Genomic DNA, 16785 nt, shown 5'->3' with positions numbered 1-16785 from the left:
GGCTGGACGGTCTAAAGGGGTGTCGTTCAAGGCAAAAGCTCAATCAAAGGGTTCTAAGATCAAGCTAATGATAGTATCTAGCATTCCAAATTAAAGGATAATACAGAGATCTTCGCAAAAGGGGAGCTTTTCTGAATATTTATTTTCAGTCTACATTGTAAGCCGGTGGACCTTTTCTTCTGTTGTTATTCCCGTATGGATCCAAGTAAACCCTCCTTACATCAAGTTACGCTCTTGTTGAAGTTGTGTATCATTCACTTAGGGCTAAAGTCATGGTAGTTCTAGAATGACCAGAACCAGTCCTGGGAAAGAACAGAGACATGACGACCAACATGTGCTGTAGAAAAGGAACTTAGTATGACTCGGCACAATCATCTATTTCCTGAACTAATAAGGTTGGAAAATATCACCAGTAAACGTATAGAGTGCTTGTGGGATGGCTGTGAAGTAAACACTTCCTTCAACTAGACAGAGAACAATGACCTTGTTCCCTCCTATACATTGTTCAAGCAGAACGACCCAAGGTGGTTGCCAACTACCCAAGGCGGTTCCTTGCCTGAAAGGATGAGCTTAAAAAGAGGTGATCCATTGTCCAAGTCTCTGAACCCATTATACTCACACCCAACTTATCACACACCTCCAAACTACCTGGCCGCAAATCCAGATACGTATCCAAAAACGCGCTCAGAAGCATACTAGCACACCCCACAGTACTTCCAAAATGTATACTTTTAGCTGCTTCACCTCTCTGCTGTGCAGGGCTCAGCATCGGTTAGTGGTTGACCAAGCTCCGGACTACGTATCCCCCTTGCCTCTAATTAGGGAAGACTCTCTGGCATCATCTTCCACCTCCTTGCTGAGCTATCGCCAGCTTACAGGGGACGCCACGGTAGGTCTCGGCGAGGACTCAGAGCTGGACGGCCCAGGCTTCGCTTCGTCTCCGTCTGAAGACTCGCTCGCCTTTGATCAAACCCAGATCGGCGTCTCTCAATGGCTCAGAGAGGTCGAGTCCGAAACAGGTACGCTTAGAGCCCGCAACCCGGATCCAGCCTCGGCTTCACCCAGCCAGGACTTGCCTTCCAGTAGCCATGATGGAAACCAGTCCAGATGGTCTCATTCTACAGACTCCCTTGCTCAAGAGGGCCCGCCAAATGACTTTTCTTTCTGGGACCAAGAGACCGAATCCGAAACAGGCAGCCCGCCACCCGAGCCGACCGGCCAGAGCATTTCTTCTAGTGGTGAGTCGACGCCTGGAGAAGCTTCTGGAAACGTGGGTGATGAGGATACAAGGGAGCCTCCCCAGGTTGACTGGGTCACTTTCGGCTTGTTGGTAAGCAGGGACGATGGTACTCTCGCTAGGCTGCGTGGGGACGAGCACCCCGACTTCCGCCTGCCTACTTCTGCTACGTTGTTGGGCCGTAGAGCTACCTGGTATGGGGATGAGACAGGAACCGCTCGCGCTGTTGAAGTATATGAATTTGGCCCAGGTGATGCCACGGTTGTACATGTTGGTGCAAGCTCAGGGGCTGGTGAAGTTCCTGTTAGGAACGACCCCAAGCGCCAGGGTGGAGTTTGGGATGTCAAGTTTTGAAGGTATTCCTTTTGGTATAGGGAATGATGTTGTATGTTGGACTTACTCTAGGTCGAATTTGAAAGATAAAAAACAAAAAGGTCATTGGTAGGTATTCTCCCATTTAAGGAGCTGGGTTAGTACAGTGAGCAAATTGAGATGTAGAAGACAAGTTGAAAAGGCAACCCGATTCAAGGTGAGCAGATAGGATCAAGAAGGGAGAAAAGAAAGCATGATGCTATGCGAAATCTGTGTGAATTGTGGAAGTCGGGCTCTATGTATTAAATATACTCAAGACCTTGAGCCCAGAATCTTCCCTGTGCCTCATGAGGCCAATGCTTTTTTCGTCGCGACACAAATCCAGATCTTTGTTCCCATCCCATTTCCATGCGCCAGAAACAAAAGCTTTTGTATCAGATAAAAATCTACCAGACCCCATCTGAGTCTTTCTCCCTCATCTATTTACTCTTCCCAGCACCGCCGGCCGCCTTCTTCTTCAGAGCCTCCTGGTTCCTGCACCACTCGTCCCAGGCCTTCTTCATCTCCAGCTGCGTCGGAGATGCCTCTTCCACATCTCCAACAATGGCATCGACCGCAGCCCGGTCTCCCTTGCCGGCGTGGAACACGCCAGAAGCGGCGATCAGGCAGGCAGGCACCGCTGCCTTGGCATGCGACTTTGTCTCGCCGGCCCTGAGCTCAGCGTAGACGCCCTTCAGGATTTCGACTGCCTCATGAAGGTTGGCCTCCGTCGACTTGCCGCCACCACCAGACCTCGTCTTGCGCGCGCGCTTCTGGTAATCCTTGACCAGCTCAAAAGCCCGGTCAGAGAGCGTCTTGATGGTCGACGTGCGAACGAGCTGCAGCAGCGGCTGCAAGATCGCCAGCGTCGTCGGGCTGCCCGCCTCGTTGCGCACAAAGATCTCGAGCAGGTCCAGCACGCGCCTCTTAAAGTTGACGACGGACTCCTTGGCGGCCTTGCGCTCCTTCTTCTTGCTCGGCGCCGCCTTTTGGCGCTGCTTGAAGACCTCGGCCAGCTTGCCGTCCAACTCCAGCATGTCGTCGTCGCCCATGTCCGAATCGTTGTCTGACGACTCTGCGTCTTCGTCCTTGTCGAGGCGGTGGCTGTTGAGGATTTGGCCGAGAGCGTCGTCTAGGTCTGCGAGGTTCTGTGCTTCCTCGTCGTCTGCCTCTTCGTCCGATCCAGATTCTCCCTCGTCGTCGTCGTCGTTCTCCTCATCATCGCCGGCGTCGAGAGCGTCGAATTCGACGTTGGAGTCCACCTCGGCGTCAGAACCGGCCTCATCGTCGGACTCGTCTTCCTCGTCCTCTTCCATGTCCTCAAGGTCCATATCATTGGCGTCGACGTCGAAGAGCGACTGCTGGCCCTTGGCACTCTCGTCGGCGGAAAGGACGTCCAGCAACAGCTCCAGCGCCTTGGGAGAAACTCTGCTAGTAAAGTAGCCAAATACACGCTGGGAGATCTCACGCAGTAGGGACGACTGCTGGGAGACGAGCGAAAGCAAGATCTCGACCAAGAACTCAGCAGCACCCTCTTCGTCCGTCTGCAAGCGAGTCTGGTACTCCTTGAGATCGCTCAGAAGCTGGAACGCATCCGGCTCCTCGTTGTAGAGCTGGAAGATGGCAATGGCGTGAAGCAGCGCCAAGCCCTGTGAAATTTTGATTTCGTCCGCCGAGCTCTCGCTAACGGAGGCACTCTTCTTCATGAGCTTCTCCAACCGCTTCCGTGCTGCGTGAACCTCCTTCTTCATCTCTCCCTCCATACGAATGTAGTCTGGGTTGATCGACTGCACAGCCGTGCACAGGTAGTTGGCGTCCTCGGCTTTGCGCGAGAGCTTGGCAAAGGCCGATTGAAGTCGGCTTCTGCTCAGCTCCGTTACTAACGAGTTTGCGTTCTCCGGGATCCATATGGGCTTGGCATAGGCGAGAGATGTCAGCTCCTGAAGCGCAGGTTCCGGTGCCGAGGTGGTCAGGCGGAAGATGTATTCGATGTAAACGCGGAGGTCGAGCTTGACCGAGTTGATGTCCTTTCTGTGTGATAGTCAGCTCAAGCACAAGTCATTCTGCAAGAAAGGGAACTCGACGCACGATGTCGTAGAAGTCTTCATGACAGGCCCGCTAAGAACCTGAATGACATCCTCGCCAGTATCGGCCTTCACATGCTGAAGAATCTTGTCCACCGTCTTGCTCTTGGTCATGACATCGAATCGATACAGTCCGTTGTTGTTAATCAGGTTGTCGAGAATGATGCCAGTGGCCTCAGGATGCGCCGCAGAAGTCTCCTCGACGACCTTCAATGTCTTCAAAGCTGCCCGGTGAAGGAAGCGATCCTCCTGTGATGCCTGGTTGATGAGGCATGTCATCAGGTTCCTGCTGAACAGGACGTCGAGGAGGTCGTCGATATCGGCGTAGCTCTGAAGCATCTTCTGGAAGACAAGGAAGCCCCTGAACTTTTGTCCCTCGGTGGCGGTCTTGGCGAAGAAGTTGTCTACAATGACTCGATTAGCTTGGTGTGTGGAAAAGCCGCAAGCTTTCAATACTCACCATCAACAACTCGCTTCCAGAACGATCTAAACTCATCGACGCCTGCAGGACCCTTGCGCAGGAAGTGCCGCACAATCAGGTCCCATACGAAGTGCAATTGAGGCGTCCAGTTGGCCTGCTTGTTCTTGACATAGTTGCCCCTCCTCGATTGCTGTTGTTGTTGCTGCTGCTGCTTCTGCTGCTTCTCCACGTCATCCTGCCCGCTCTCCTTCAGGATACCCGCCAATTCGCCCAGGTTTCTCGAAGAAAGGGGGTGGTGGTGCTTCGCCTTGTCGCCGGTATTTAACTCAGGGCACTGTTCAAATGCGACAAGCCAGATACCGACACCCTCGGGGGTCTTGGCCCAGCCGAGCTCGACCAGCTGCTGCAGCACCATCTCAACGCGGGGACGGTCCAGCTGCGCCAAGGCCTGCGCAACGACCCATCCGCACTGCGGCCGCAGCCAAATCTTCTTGCCGCCCAGCTTGACGAGCAGTCTGAGAATCTCGTTCCACCTATCGGGGCCCTCCTCTTCGAGAAACAGGATCCTCGCTCGCACGAAGCACTCGAGCCCGAACAGCTGTCCAAAGTACAGGTCTCGCTCCTCCTGTCCCGAGATGTTTCCTCCGAAGCGCGTTCTCTCCATCAACATCTCTAGCACCTTATCGAACGTCAGACCAGGGTACTTGTCGCGGCACAATTTCCTGGGCGGGCCGAGAAGCTGGCTGAGAATCTCGGTCAAGACGACGCTGTAGCCCAACCTCGACGCCGCTCTGCCGCTGGCAAGACCACGGAATAGTCGCCAATCGAGATGTCTGGTGAGACACGCCTCCGTTACGCCCTCGTCGTCGAGAAGGCTAGAAATGATGGCGCCAGCGGCCTCGAGGCGGTCCGTCTCGTTCTCGCTGCTGAGGAGGTCGTACAGCTTCGCTTCGCGAACGCGGTCCTTGCCGGTCGAGTTCTCGACAAAAAGCTTCTTCTCCAGCAGAATCTTGGGCAGTCTAGTGCCATTGGAGCCTGTGGCGGCGTCGGCGACATCGTTCGAGTCCGGGGAATTGCTACCATCGGCCGAGGCGTCGTGTGAGGACTTTGCGCGCTTGTTGGACTCGGCGGCCTTGAGGGCCTCTCTCTCGGCGCGCTTGCGCTTTGCGCTCGCCGTCTTGGTCATTATGTAGGGTGTTTCCGTTCAATTGCACTTTAGTTCGTTGAGAAAGTAGAACATCAAATTATCGTGGAAATTGAAGATATTTTCTTTTTTTCGTACGGCGTTCTTATGTCGCAGAGCGCATACTCTGTGATCGCTGCCAGGATCTCGTCCAAAAAGTTTGGAGCGTAAAAAGTTCTGCCAAACGTTACCGCCCGGCAAAAAAAAACGGCTTTGACTTCACCTCACCCACGCCCCGCCGATGGTGGGGATCCCTGCAGGTTTCCACTGTTACCCGCGATGGATCCACAACTCAATCCTGTGCCAGAAATTGAATGTCACAGTGAGGCGGTGACATTGCCTTGATGTTGAGGTAGCTTGAGGGAGAATTTCTCTATTCTCACAATCCACCCTTCTTCTGCTACTCTCAGAGTTTCTATCACTTTATTTGGCATTATATTACACAATAGCGTGTACATCTTGTACTTCGCGGTCTCGGACGTGAAGCTCGCTCGTCGACAGCTTCATCAAGCGCTCCAGAGTGTATATCCGGACGGCTGTTCATTCACAAATATCTGGAATCCGACTTATCACTACACATCTAATGAGACTTTTCAACTTATTTCAGGGTATGTTTTTGTGTATTGTTCAGTTTTCGTTCCAAGATTGGTTGTGTCATACGGTGGTGGTCACTAGGTCTCAGGCTCAACCTGGTCCTGAAGGAGGACAGAGGGGTGAAGTTGGTTTCAGATATTTGGGTATATAATATTATAAATCAACTGGAATATCATCCATACCTTTGCATCCCGCCGGTGCAACCTGACCGAGTCATCGATGTCGCATCCAGATTCACGGCAGAGGTAACAAATGAAGAGCACGTCCAGAAGGCATATTTACCCATCGATCGAGACATAGAATAGATATATGTACCATATTAGTGGAAAAAGAATCAATGATTAAAATACGAGCACTGAGGAGGCAATTTGCTGTAGGAAATCTGGGCTTAGACTGGCTCACAATGACTGCAGGTGGGCGGGTGTCAGGTGAGCATATGTTGCATTCAGGTATTCTGGTTTGGGGCCTGAATCACTGAAGAGAATCGCTCGAAGCATTCATAGACAATTGATTTGCAGAAGAGGATATGAGCAGCGCCTGAAGTGTATATGGCCTAGTGGAGGAAGGTAATGCCTGGTTTCGGCAAAGAACGCAAGTTCGAATTTGGTGGCCCTACATAATGCCACAGGCAGCTCATTCTTTTATGGTTTACTTCCTTTTCATCTCGGCAATCAAACAAAACACCAATTTGACACCTTAAGAAAGATTCCCGACAACCAGGTCAGGGGCTCTGGGCTTCCCGTAGTAGAGGCTATCTTCGTGAGGTTGACTGCATTTAGGCCGGCGGGAATTTAGGCCGGCGGGACCATCCCGAGAAGACGGAGTATGAGATATCCACACATCATCGCAAATGAGAAGCAGAGTTTTGTTTCCAACTGAGACTGTCTCACGTTCAGGGAACTTCAAAGAAGGCCCGAGACTTGATGACTGATTACGTCAAGGGAGAATAAAAAGTGGCCGTGATGCTCCCGGACGTCAACGATATACATGTTAGCAGCATTACAAAGGCCAGACTCGCGATTGAGGAGTCATCCTCAGAAAGTCCTCATATTTGTTCAAGAATATCGTGGATATATATCTATAAAGCCTGGCAGACTGGCACTTCTCATACCGTCGTGTGACGAAGTCAGAAGAAGCATGTTACAACTCAACTATTCTGGGATTTGACTGAACAGCGGTTCGGGCATAAAACAACTTCCTGGTTTGAACAGCATCATTCGTCTGTTCAATCCCGGTCTCTCTACTCTCGGCAATCTGTCGAATAGGCCCAGAAGACCGTCGCAAGCTGCGTCTTTCTCCTCTTCCTCGTCCTCAAGTCCCGTGCTCACTGAAATGGGACTCTGGGTTTGTTTTCTCATGTCTTGTGTAGTTAGGAAATTACAGTCAAACAAAACTTATTATAGTTTGTCACGAAACATTCACAGCATATTCCCTCAATTCGCCGTCTCTAGAATAGGTTTCATACTGAGGCTCCTGGGGACAAGAATATTTCGCAGCCATGTTGCCAGCTTCTACAGCGGTCCGAGATGTTCATGTGCCTCGAATCCATCATTCCAAGTCTACATGTATTTCCTCACTCTCCAAACGCCCTCCTCGGATAAATTTGTGCCTTACATAGCCTCAGTCTTTCCAAATCATGTCCAATCCTCCCATACATGCTTTTAACAAGATACTTGAAAGACAACGGAGAGCTTCCCCTCCGTACGCCTCAGGACACTGAACGTGAAATCACAAAAAGGAGTGGGCAAAGAAGCTCATCCCTATAGGACACCAGCCGAAAGGTCGCGCGCTATCTCTAACGTCTCCCACGGAACATTGGACTCCTCTTGATAGACGCCTCCTGGACCCCTCAACCGCGTTTCCCACAACTCACTGGGTGGCAGGATCGGAAGGAGAACAGATCTAGATACACCTTTCACTTCTCCTTGCCGGGGCGGGCACCAAGAACTTGACACACTTGGGGCCCTTTTATTCTCAAAGACCAATACCAATAGCAACCGGAGTGCCAGCGGTGCCGCTTTTGGGTATATTTAATGACAAGCTGATGAGCTAGAGGTCCTCTCGCCAAAATGGGGTTTTTCTCTGGTGCCTGTCGCCGGTCTGTGGTAGAGGCTTGGGACTTTTGTGTATCAAGATTCTTTGAGTCCCTCGTAATCTATGAGAACTTGGACGCTATTCAGAACCTCATCGCCATACCAAAAAACCATAATCTTGACTCATTTGACAATGTTCACCAACTCCCATGGTATGTTCCACGTAGAATAAACAGCACTTGCAGGGCAGTACTCTCTTACAATGCACTTCTATATACATGACTGGGATTTCACACGGGGCAAAGCCTGGCTACACGTTTACACGTGAGACCTTTCAGAAGGGCGTCACCTACAACTCGACAAACACAAGCTCAGATGCATTTGCTTGTTCGGATTCCATAACTGTTACCGCATCGAACTGTCACACATCTGATATTTTATATAGGGACCCTAGGCCCATTCGTGACACAGAGCCTCACGGGACGCAGATGATATTACTGGCATTCACGTTGCCGGAGTCGTCCCGTTCCTCTTCCAAAACCATTCCGGACAGATACCTTCAAGCCGCCCAGTCCCCGACAGCTGAGTTCAACGGCAGCAGACAGCAATACAGCTATCGACACCGGTATCAAGGCTGTAGAGGTTCAGCCACGCCCACGTTTGCTATAAGATCCAACCGCAGTTGAAGCAATCCAGATCTCCGACCAACCAACCGCGATCCCAAATCATGCAAGCCAGGCAAAGAACCCCCAACGCTGATCCAAGGTCACCTTCCCTACCTAAGCACTACCGTTTCTCCTAAACCTCTGACCTGTAGTCTCACGATATAGCACGACGCTTATCCAGACAGACTCAGGGGCTGGGGTGGCAACAGAATCAACGGCTCCAGGGGCAAAGGGCAACGGGAACAATACTGAGAAACAGCAACCACCCAATCGTAGTCTATTTCGAAACTCCTGATCAGCCTCCAGGAACGGGAACTAGGCACGATCTTCTGGAACGATCGATCCCTATCCAGGACAAGTATACGGACATCACGGCGCCAAAAGTCCAGCTTCGCCCTTCTACGAACACACCTCACCGACATAGTCTACGAACACCAAGCTTAAGGCAGCCGCCGGGCTCTCTCTCCGTTTCCTCAGACCCTCCTCAGAGTGCGCCATCCGTCCACGCTGGAGATGCTACTCACTAGATCGCTTGCAAGATACTGATGCTGATCCAAGATGTTACTACTAAGAAGCCGCCTCAAAACCACGCAGAACCGGACTCTCGCCCTCCCGTTGCCATCGTGCCATCTTCCACTCGCTCCCGCTTAGTTCAGGGGGAAGCAGCAGCTCACTAAACCCATCAGGTCGTCGTTCATCCATCGTCCAGCCTGCCGCCATTCCAAAGAGCCGCCCCGTCACGCCGCCACCCTTTTATTTTTTCTTTGTCTCAACCCTCGTGGGGGGGAATGTTTGGATGTTTTAGCTCGGAGGGCGCCATGCCCGTTTTATATCGACTACCCTTCCCGTCCACAAGAACCTTACCTACTCACCTGCTCATATGCCTTACCAAGGGGACTAGTCAGGAAGAAAAAAAAGGCTTCCCGACTTGAAGCCAAACGAACACGCCACAAACGCATGTTAGTCAAGCGGCGCCGTCACCGACGAAAGAGAGTCCGTCCCTGCGGGACCGCAAGCCCCCCAGATCCGACTGTCAGACGTTCGACGGAACTACTCAACAAGTCGAGACGAACAAAGAAAATATGAAAAAAGGGTCTTGTAACACGCTCGGCGTCCCTGAGAAATAGGGGTCCGCCCACCTACATACCGCATCAACCGCAATGGCAAAACGGCCACCGGAGAGGAATGCTGCGGACATTAGGTCGCCGCCGCCATCAGAAACAACTCTGCACCAACGCGGACTTTGAACGGCGGCTCGGCCGGCCGGTCGGTTCATATCGGCGCGGGCGTGGCGGTCTCGCCCGATCTGTTTCGCTGCTTGTGTAGCCTGACAAGCCTAGGCAGTGGGAGCCTGGAAGGGGGAAGAAGAGGATGTTTGAGGTCTCGGGGATGTGGGGGAGGGGAAGAACAAGACAGCCAAGGGCGCAAAGGCTCCGGATGCGGCGAGAGAGACAAGCGAGCACGCAAAAAAGACCCTGATGTTCCTGAAGCCGTCGCGGGAACTGTGAACAAGCCCATCGGACAATTGTTCGCCTCTGGAGGCGCGACGTGGGTGGCTCGAGGCCAAGGTAGCATTCGCCTAGCAATGGCGCGCGGAATCACTGTGACTGGCGAGTTTCGGATGCCTTGTTGGTTTGGGATGTGTGAACATCGTCCAAGGCATTGCGTTGGCTCACACTCTCAGACGCAAGAACGGCGGTGGAGAGCCTATTCCGGAAGCTCGTTCATCCCGACTTGATCCTGTGGTGTTGGTCCAGCTGTTGTCAGCGGTGGTGCCGTTGCTAGCAGGCTGCTGCTGCTACTGCTGCTGCTCCTCCCGCTGCGACATGGACCGGGGAATGGAAGAGTCAGGTCAGACCCGTCGGTCAGACGGGCAACAGAGCATACGGGCCCGGCTCACCGGGTGATATCGTTCGTTTCAGACATCGGTGCGGGTTGCCCTGCTTCTCCAAGGCATAGGTCGGTTGTGTCGGTAGCTGCTATGGCCGGACAATTAATGAGAAACTATCAGTCCCCCGGTCCGCATGCATGGCGACATGTTTCGACCCAACTTTGGATCTTCGTATCGCATTAGCCGAGAGCTGAGGAATCGTTCATCGACCAAGTGGGTGAGGTCTTGGGAGCTTGGGAGCTTGGGAGCTGTTTGCCCGTGGTTGCTGCGCCCCGAAATAGAGCTCCCCTTGATAGCGAAAGCGGGGAACCCAGTCCCAGAATCCCATGCTCTCCAAGCAAGTCCAAAGTCAGTCTCAGCCCAGCAACATCCAGTGGTTCCGGGGTCGGTCATTGAGACTGTAAGATAGAGAGGTTCAAAAGAGGGGTGAAGGAAGCATGAAAGAGGAGCTCTATCCATAGATGATAGAGTAAAGCCCCCCCTTGCGCTGACACCAAGATCCTTCGCCAGCCTTGTCATCATCATGGTATCGTCAGCAGTTGTAAAGCGGTGCCTCTCTTGTTTTGACCCTCACAACCCGGGGGTCATCTTGACGGATTCCCGGCTTCAATGATGTGATGTTATCCGCAATTCGTAGCCGCAGAAAGAGTGAATGAAAATCGGAGTTCGTCCGTACACTACGAGCCATGCCGAGGGATGCCGACTCCACTGAGCCCCCAAACCTGAGCTGAAGCTCCGCTCGGACGTTCCTGGTTCCTGTCCCATCAGCACGTCCCATTCGAGAACCTCTCCCCCCTCGTCGGTTTCTTTCCTCCCTCCCCCACTACCACACCACCAAACGTCAACCTTGAACCAGGTTCGCCCAACCGGACCGTCCAACCAGCTGCCAAACCGGGATGACGGCGGCTAGAGACGTCACTGCTGGAGACACCATCCTTGTCGTAATCACGTGAATTAACACATGACTTCGCGTTGGAGCTAGGATCCAGAAACAGGGTCTGCAGGGGCCCATTGTTGACATGAATCGCGAAACCGCAGTTTGTAAACAAAGTGCCCGCCAACGAGAAGAGAGAGCGAAGAAAATTCCCCTCACTTGAGTATGAAGAGTGGCTTGCTTCCCACCCGCGGTGCAACGCGCCCGCGCCGTCAGCACCCGCTTTCGTGCTTCACCATAGCCGTACCAACGATGACGAGACAAAGAAAGAGCTCCATAACGGCGTAAACGGCACCGTTTGTCCATTGGACTGGGTCCAAGGCTAGAGACGATCCCCAAACGTTCAGCCAGAGACCAAAGATGATGTGAGCAGGATTTGAGCGACGACTCTCTGCTTCTCCACGTTATCCATGGTGGGCCGCGTAAAAGGTGTTTGATCATGGTCTTGGAGGGGTCAAGGGGCAAAAGAGGGGAAGCAGTGATGGCTTTCTCTGTGTGTGCAAGTAAAGCTGAGGAACGGGAGAGGGGAAGAGGAGGGGCACGGAGACCCGAGGGAGAGGGAGGGGACAACGCCATCGCGGATTCTGTCACGCGGCATTCACTGATGTGTCTATGCCGGGCGTACGACAAGGCTTGCAAACCTTCTATCAATGTCAAATTCAAGCTGAAAGTTTGGCTCTGACAGCTTCCGAGTGCATTGGGACGCCTCATTGGATTGTTTCCGATGCCTGTCTTCCCTATCATGCAGGTAATCTTCAATAGCGCGAGATGGCCTCATCAATCCAAGGCATCACGGCCTGGTAGCGCCGAAGGCCAAGTCTCGTGCGCGCGAATAAACAAACAAGGCGAGCCATCCAATCCTGTTTCTCGTTGGCATCTGCTGCCGCTCTCTCCCCTCCGAGTCGAGTCCCCTCTCGTTTCGGTCAAGCTTGACCGACATGTTGTCGTACGTGTGAGCCATCTCTCTAGTGATTGGCACTGTTTTCGGTTGTTGATGGGTACGGGGTCGCTGTCGATGCGGCCCTGGCACTGGATCCAGTATAGGTATCCATGGTCGTGATGCTTCGAATTGTGCAAATGCTCCAGAAAAGAACGATGTGACCGCATGAGAATGACGGCCCGGCTAAGCAGGATCTCGATACACGACGGCGAGACGAGCGCTCTGCCTTGGGGGAGGGGCCGCAGGCCGGGGGGGTGTTCTTGAATCCTGACGATCACTGCCAGGCTCGACCCCGAGAGGATGACGTCTGTTTTAGAGCCGGACTAGACCGGCCGCAGGTGATCGGGACGGGAGGTGCGTGATCGATGCTTTTTACATCGAGATGGCCAACGGGGGGTTTCTCACATCGCCCTCTACGTCGCCGCCCATATTTGTACCAAGTTCGGATACGCAAGCCTGACTTGTTAGCCTCAAAGTCATGGATGATGGCCAGACCTTGTTTTTCTCGATGTGCAAATGCCGGGTGAGACCATGTCTTGTGGCATGGGAAGATGCCTGAAGACCATGTTTTTGTTGTGCCCATTTCTTCTCGAATTTCCTTCTCGCGTCTGATGAGTCAAATCGCGATCGGGCTATATGCGTATTATCACAACCCAATCAGTAGTTGAGCGGCGTGCCTCCAACCAGCTTATGTCAGTAATTCTCCGACCGCATTGATGAAGGTGTGGTGGTGTTGGGGTTTCGGTCGCTTCTTGGTCCTGGCCCGGGATCGGGCGATGCTGGATACCGAGTATTCGGATGATTCATCCGCATTTTGCTGTTTGAGCATCCTCATCTTACACTCCCAAGGCTTTCAGGAGTTGGCACCGCTGACCTGTTCGTGTTGAACCCTTGTTGGCGTAAAGCTCGTGCGATTGATAGAGCAACGCGAAAGGAGACTCATCTTGTAGCACCGAGGATGTTCTCCATGGCGCCAGGCATACCGCCGTAGCTCCCGATTTTCGTCACAAGGTTTGAGGCGCCCTCTGAACAGTTCCAAGGCGGCGGCCCGTCATCAGATCAGACAAGCTCGACATGGCAATTTGCGTCAGCCACTCACTGTCAGTGATCATTTAAATTCCTCTGCCCGCCTTCACCGACGCCCAAGTGCACTTGCCTGTGCACCCGCTTGGACTTGAAGCTGTCGACTCGCAATCACGACCCAACGCCAGTCGCTAGTGCTCCAATGGCAGCCGGTGGCTTGGAATCGGGAGGATGACTGGGCTGTGTGTAGCCTTCTCGCTCGTGGTGTACCCGTCCGGTAAAGTGTCGCGGGGTTCAAGGGCTCGGTGAATAGGGACGCGACCCATAGACTTTTTTTCTTCTCTAACCAAGCAACCGCAAATTTGGAGCGGAACAAGACAGGGTAGGCCAGTCAATATCAACAGGGTTGACGATAGCATCGGCCCTTTAAGCGAAGTCAAGAGCTTTATGAACGTTTCGTCCATTCTTGAAATCGTGAGCCTCATCCATTGTTGCGCAACCCCTGGGTGGATGGAATTCTTCAATCCTATTTCGAGACGCCCAGGTGACCAACATGGTCATGCTCACGGTCAAGGTTGGCCCAAGGCCGAAAGCCGGCTTGTCGATCGAGCTGAGTTTCGAAGACGAGCTTTCCAAGAACAGTCCAAAGTAAACAAAAGGTCCCCTACAGAGTAAGACGGCGGGCGTCTCGAGGGAGCTGGGGATGCTGCATGGTGGCCGCCAACGAGAGGGGTTCTTCTTGGTCCAAACCTCTGTGCACACGGGAATATGACAAACATGCCCTTGGCCGGGCCTTGCAAGTGGAGCTCTGGAGCTTCAAACCAGGATCCCGCCGTCGCTGATGTTGTCATGTCGTCCCAGAGGAAAACGAGAGGCACGAGAGCCTGTCTTGCCTGTATCGAGAGCTTCTTCAACCCCACTTCGTGAGTCGTGAGTGCGTAACTCGTCCTGCAAGAAGCTGGAGCATCTCACCGTCGACAGCCGCGGTCGCCGGGGGAGCTTCAACCCTGTGGAAGCTAGGGCGGGCCGGCCAACAAGGCGGAGCATCAGAAACATGGCTGTAATACTCTGGAAACCTGGACTGCATGCAGTAGCTGCAGCAGCTTGACGCAGCCCGGCCATCTGTCCGCAATGCAAAGTGCAGCTCTGCATCCGAGGTATCCATCTTCATCGACTATCCATCCAAACGTATCCGTGGGTACTGCACAGTTTCTGCATCTGAGCTCGCATACGCGCATCAACTATGCAGCACATCTGCAGCCCGCCGCGCGGTAGTGTGCTCTGTAGGCGGGGAAACATATGGGACTGGCGCCTGCATCTTTGCTCATCCTGATTCCCCCGTTGCTTCTGTTGCCCCGTCGAACAAATCTACGAGACGCAGAAGGATCCAAACTGACTCTGTGTCCTTGGAGACAAACACCGGCCGCTTCTGCGACCATGTCGCAACTCGGATAACCCTCATTCGACCTTCATCTCCCCAGCCGCCGGCTTCGGATCGGCCTGACCACTGAGCGAGATACACGTACCGACGTGCGATAAAATCAATGTCTCTATCGCTGTTCCTCGATGCACGGTGCTCATTGTGGAGATGAAAGACTGAGCGTGCCGCTTCACCGCCAGCCGGTCTTAGACAGACTTTGACTGGCATCTGGCATCTGGCAGCCTTCAACACCCGTGCCCTGAACTCAAGTGTCGCGCCGTCAAATCCGCATCATTCAAATGCTTGACCAGCGCCGCTGATGTTGGCGTCGCCATTGATCACTGGGCAAGCTGCCATTCGCCCGTCTGTTCGCCAGCCAGTCAAGCCAGGTAAGCCAAGACCCAGGCCTAGACCAGCTGGATGGATCACTATCAGGGAGTCGACATGGACAACCGGGGCAAGACTCGAACTCTGTTGCTCTGTCAGAACGGTCGTTGTCAGTCGTCATCTCGGTGCATCGCCTGGTCCGGGTTTGGTGTCTGCTAATATTCCGAGCTTCAGCCCCAGCCCCAGCCCCAGCTCCAGGCCGAGCTTGAAGCTTTAGCAGAGCTCCAACAAAGCTCTCTTTCTGTGTGTCTCTTTTCTTCCCAAGCTCCCGAGCTCTTCCTACGCACCAAGCTCCATCTGTGCTTACAGTGTATCCACTTGCCTTCCGAAACAAGATGCCCTGTAAGCCAGCTGTGCCAGCGCCGCAAGAACAGTGTCTCAGCGCCCACTAGACCCTGTGTTTCTCCTAGTGACCGACAGAGAGCCAATTGCAACGCCAAATCGGTGTGAACAAGAGGCTCTGGCAGGTCCAAACTGTTTATTCGAGGACCGCGGTCGGTTTGAAGTTTGGGTTGCACGGGACGATGTGGCAGTGATAAGCAATCCTGAGGTTCCTAGGTAGGTAACGAGAGCGGAGCCTAGACCAGCACGCATACAAATCGCACGAGACAGAAGCCGGGGCCAGGACCGGGGTCACGTACTGGGCCGATGGGCGGGGGAAAGCGAGGGACTGCCCTAGGCTTGGCTGAGAGAGTTGAGAACTTGAGGCAGAGCGGCCGAGAGCTCTGGCCAGTCGCGATGGCGGAGATGGAGGTGAAGCCCTGCGAGCTGCCGATGCCCCCTTGTCGGACCCTAGTCAAAGCCCAGCTGATCCCAGCCGATCCCACGTCTTCAGCCCAGGGCCGGCCCCGTTGGTTGCTGTGGGGAGAAGATGACGATGGGGGGTTTTACCGGGTCATTAATGTACGGAGTACTTCTTTTTTTTTTCCTTCGAATTTTCTTCCTGTCTTCGGAACCTCCTTTCGGTCGTTGCTGGATCATTGCTGAGATCCGCTTTGTGGAGGGAGGGTCTTTGGAGCAAGTGCTGAAAAAAATCTTTGCAGACATGCTCAGCTATGTTGATGGGTTTAGTGTAAAGTCTCACGACGCGACTCCGTGCACTAATCTATGTGCCAGATCTGCCATTTCTCGGCTCTTGTCGTACGGTGCGGTAGAGACCGAATAACTCGGCAGGGCCGGTTTTCCTGAGGCTCGGGCCCCGTTCGCTGGCCGGACAGCTGGGCCGTCTAGATTCGCTTGGAGTGCATCAGGATTTCGAGATGGAGAATACGAGCAAGGCCACCGCAAATGGTCGACACCCAAATCTACGTCATTACTGGGCTTGTGATTCCTGCAGCCCTGACGTTTTGACCTTCTGTGCATGTCACTGATGCGGGCCATTGGGAGGCCATCTCGAGGTCACCAAGGAATGCTGTTGTCTTGTGTATCTGTAGGAAGAGGAATGTAGACTGAGTCCGAAAAGGGTATCACAGCCAAGGATCTACGTCCCGAATTAGCGAACAATTGTACAGTATCATCCCCATTAATGGCTTGTTTGTCGACGGGATAAGCCTGTGAATAATTAGCGGCCAATAAGCCACTCACGAGTTTTTTTGTACTCCGTACCAGAGAAAGGGGGGAAA

General features: G+C 53.3%; 2 protein-coding genes across 2 annotated transcripts; one reads left to right on the top strand and one right to left on the bottom strand.

The window, feature by feature from the left end:
• Nucleotides 1-721: 721 nt before the first annotated feature.
• HER10_EVM0006226 (uncharacterized protein) lies at nt 722-1591 on the top strand (the record flags this gene model as incomplete). Its single annotated transcript, XM_035475818.1, has 2 exons — nt 722-1019; nt 1125-1591. The coding sequence occupies 2 exons, from the start codon at nt 722-724 to the stop codon at nt 1589-1591; spliced, it is 765 nt and encodes a 254-aa protein (XP_035330717.1).
• A 437-nt stretch (nt 1592-2028) lies between these two features.
• HER10_EVM0005560 (DNA polymerase phi) lies at nt 2029-5279 on the bottom strand (the record flags this gene model as incomplete). The annotated part of the gene is made up of 4 exons (XM_035475171.1): nt 2029-3615; nt 3673-4076; nt 4133-4508; nt 4554-5279. The coding sequence occupies 4 exons, from the start codon at nt 5277-5279 to the stop codon at nt 2029-2031; spliced, it is 3093 nt and encodes a 1030-aa protein (XP_035330676.1).
• Between the last annotated feature and the right edge of the window lie 11506 nt (nt 5280-16785).

This window comes from Colletotrichum scovillei (genome assembly GCF_011075155.1).
Source record: "Colletotrichum scovillei strain TJNH1 chromosome Unknown Contig00008, whole genome shotgun sequence".
NCBI classification, from domain to species: Eukaryota; Fungi; Ascomycota; class Sordariomycetes; order Glomerellales; family Glomerellaceae; genus Colletotrichum; species Colletotrichum scovillei.
The sequence above is the reverse complement of the archived record's forward strand: the minus strand, read 5'-3'. Positions and strand labels throughout refer to the sequence as shown.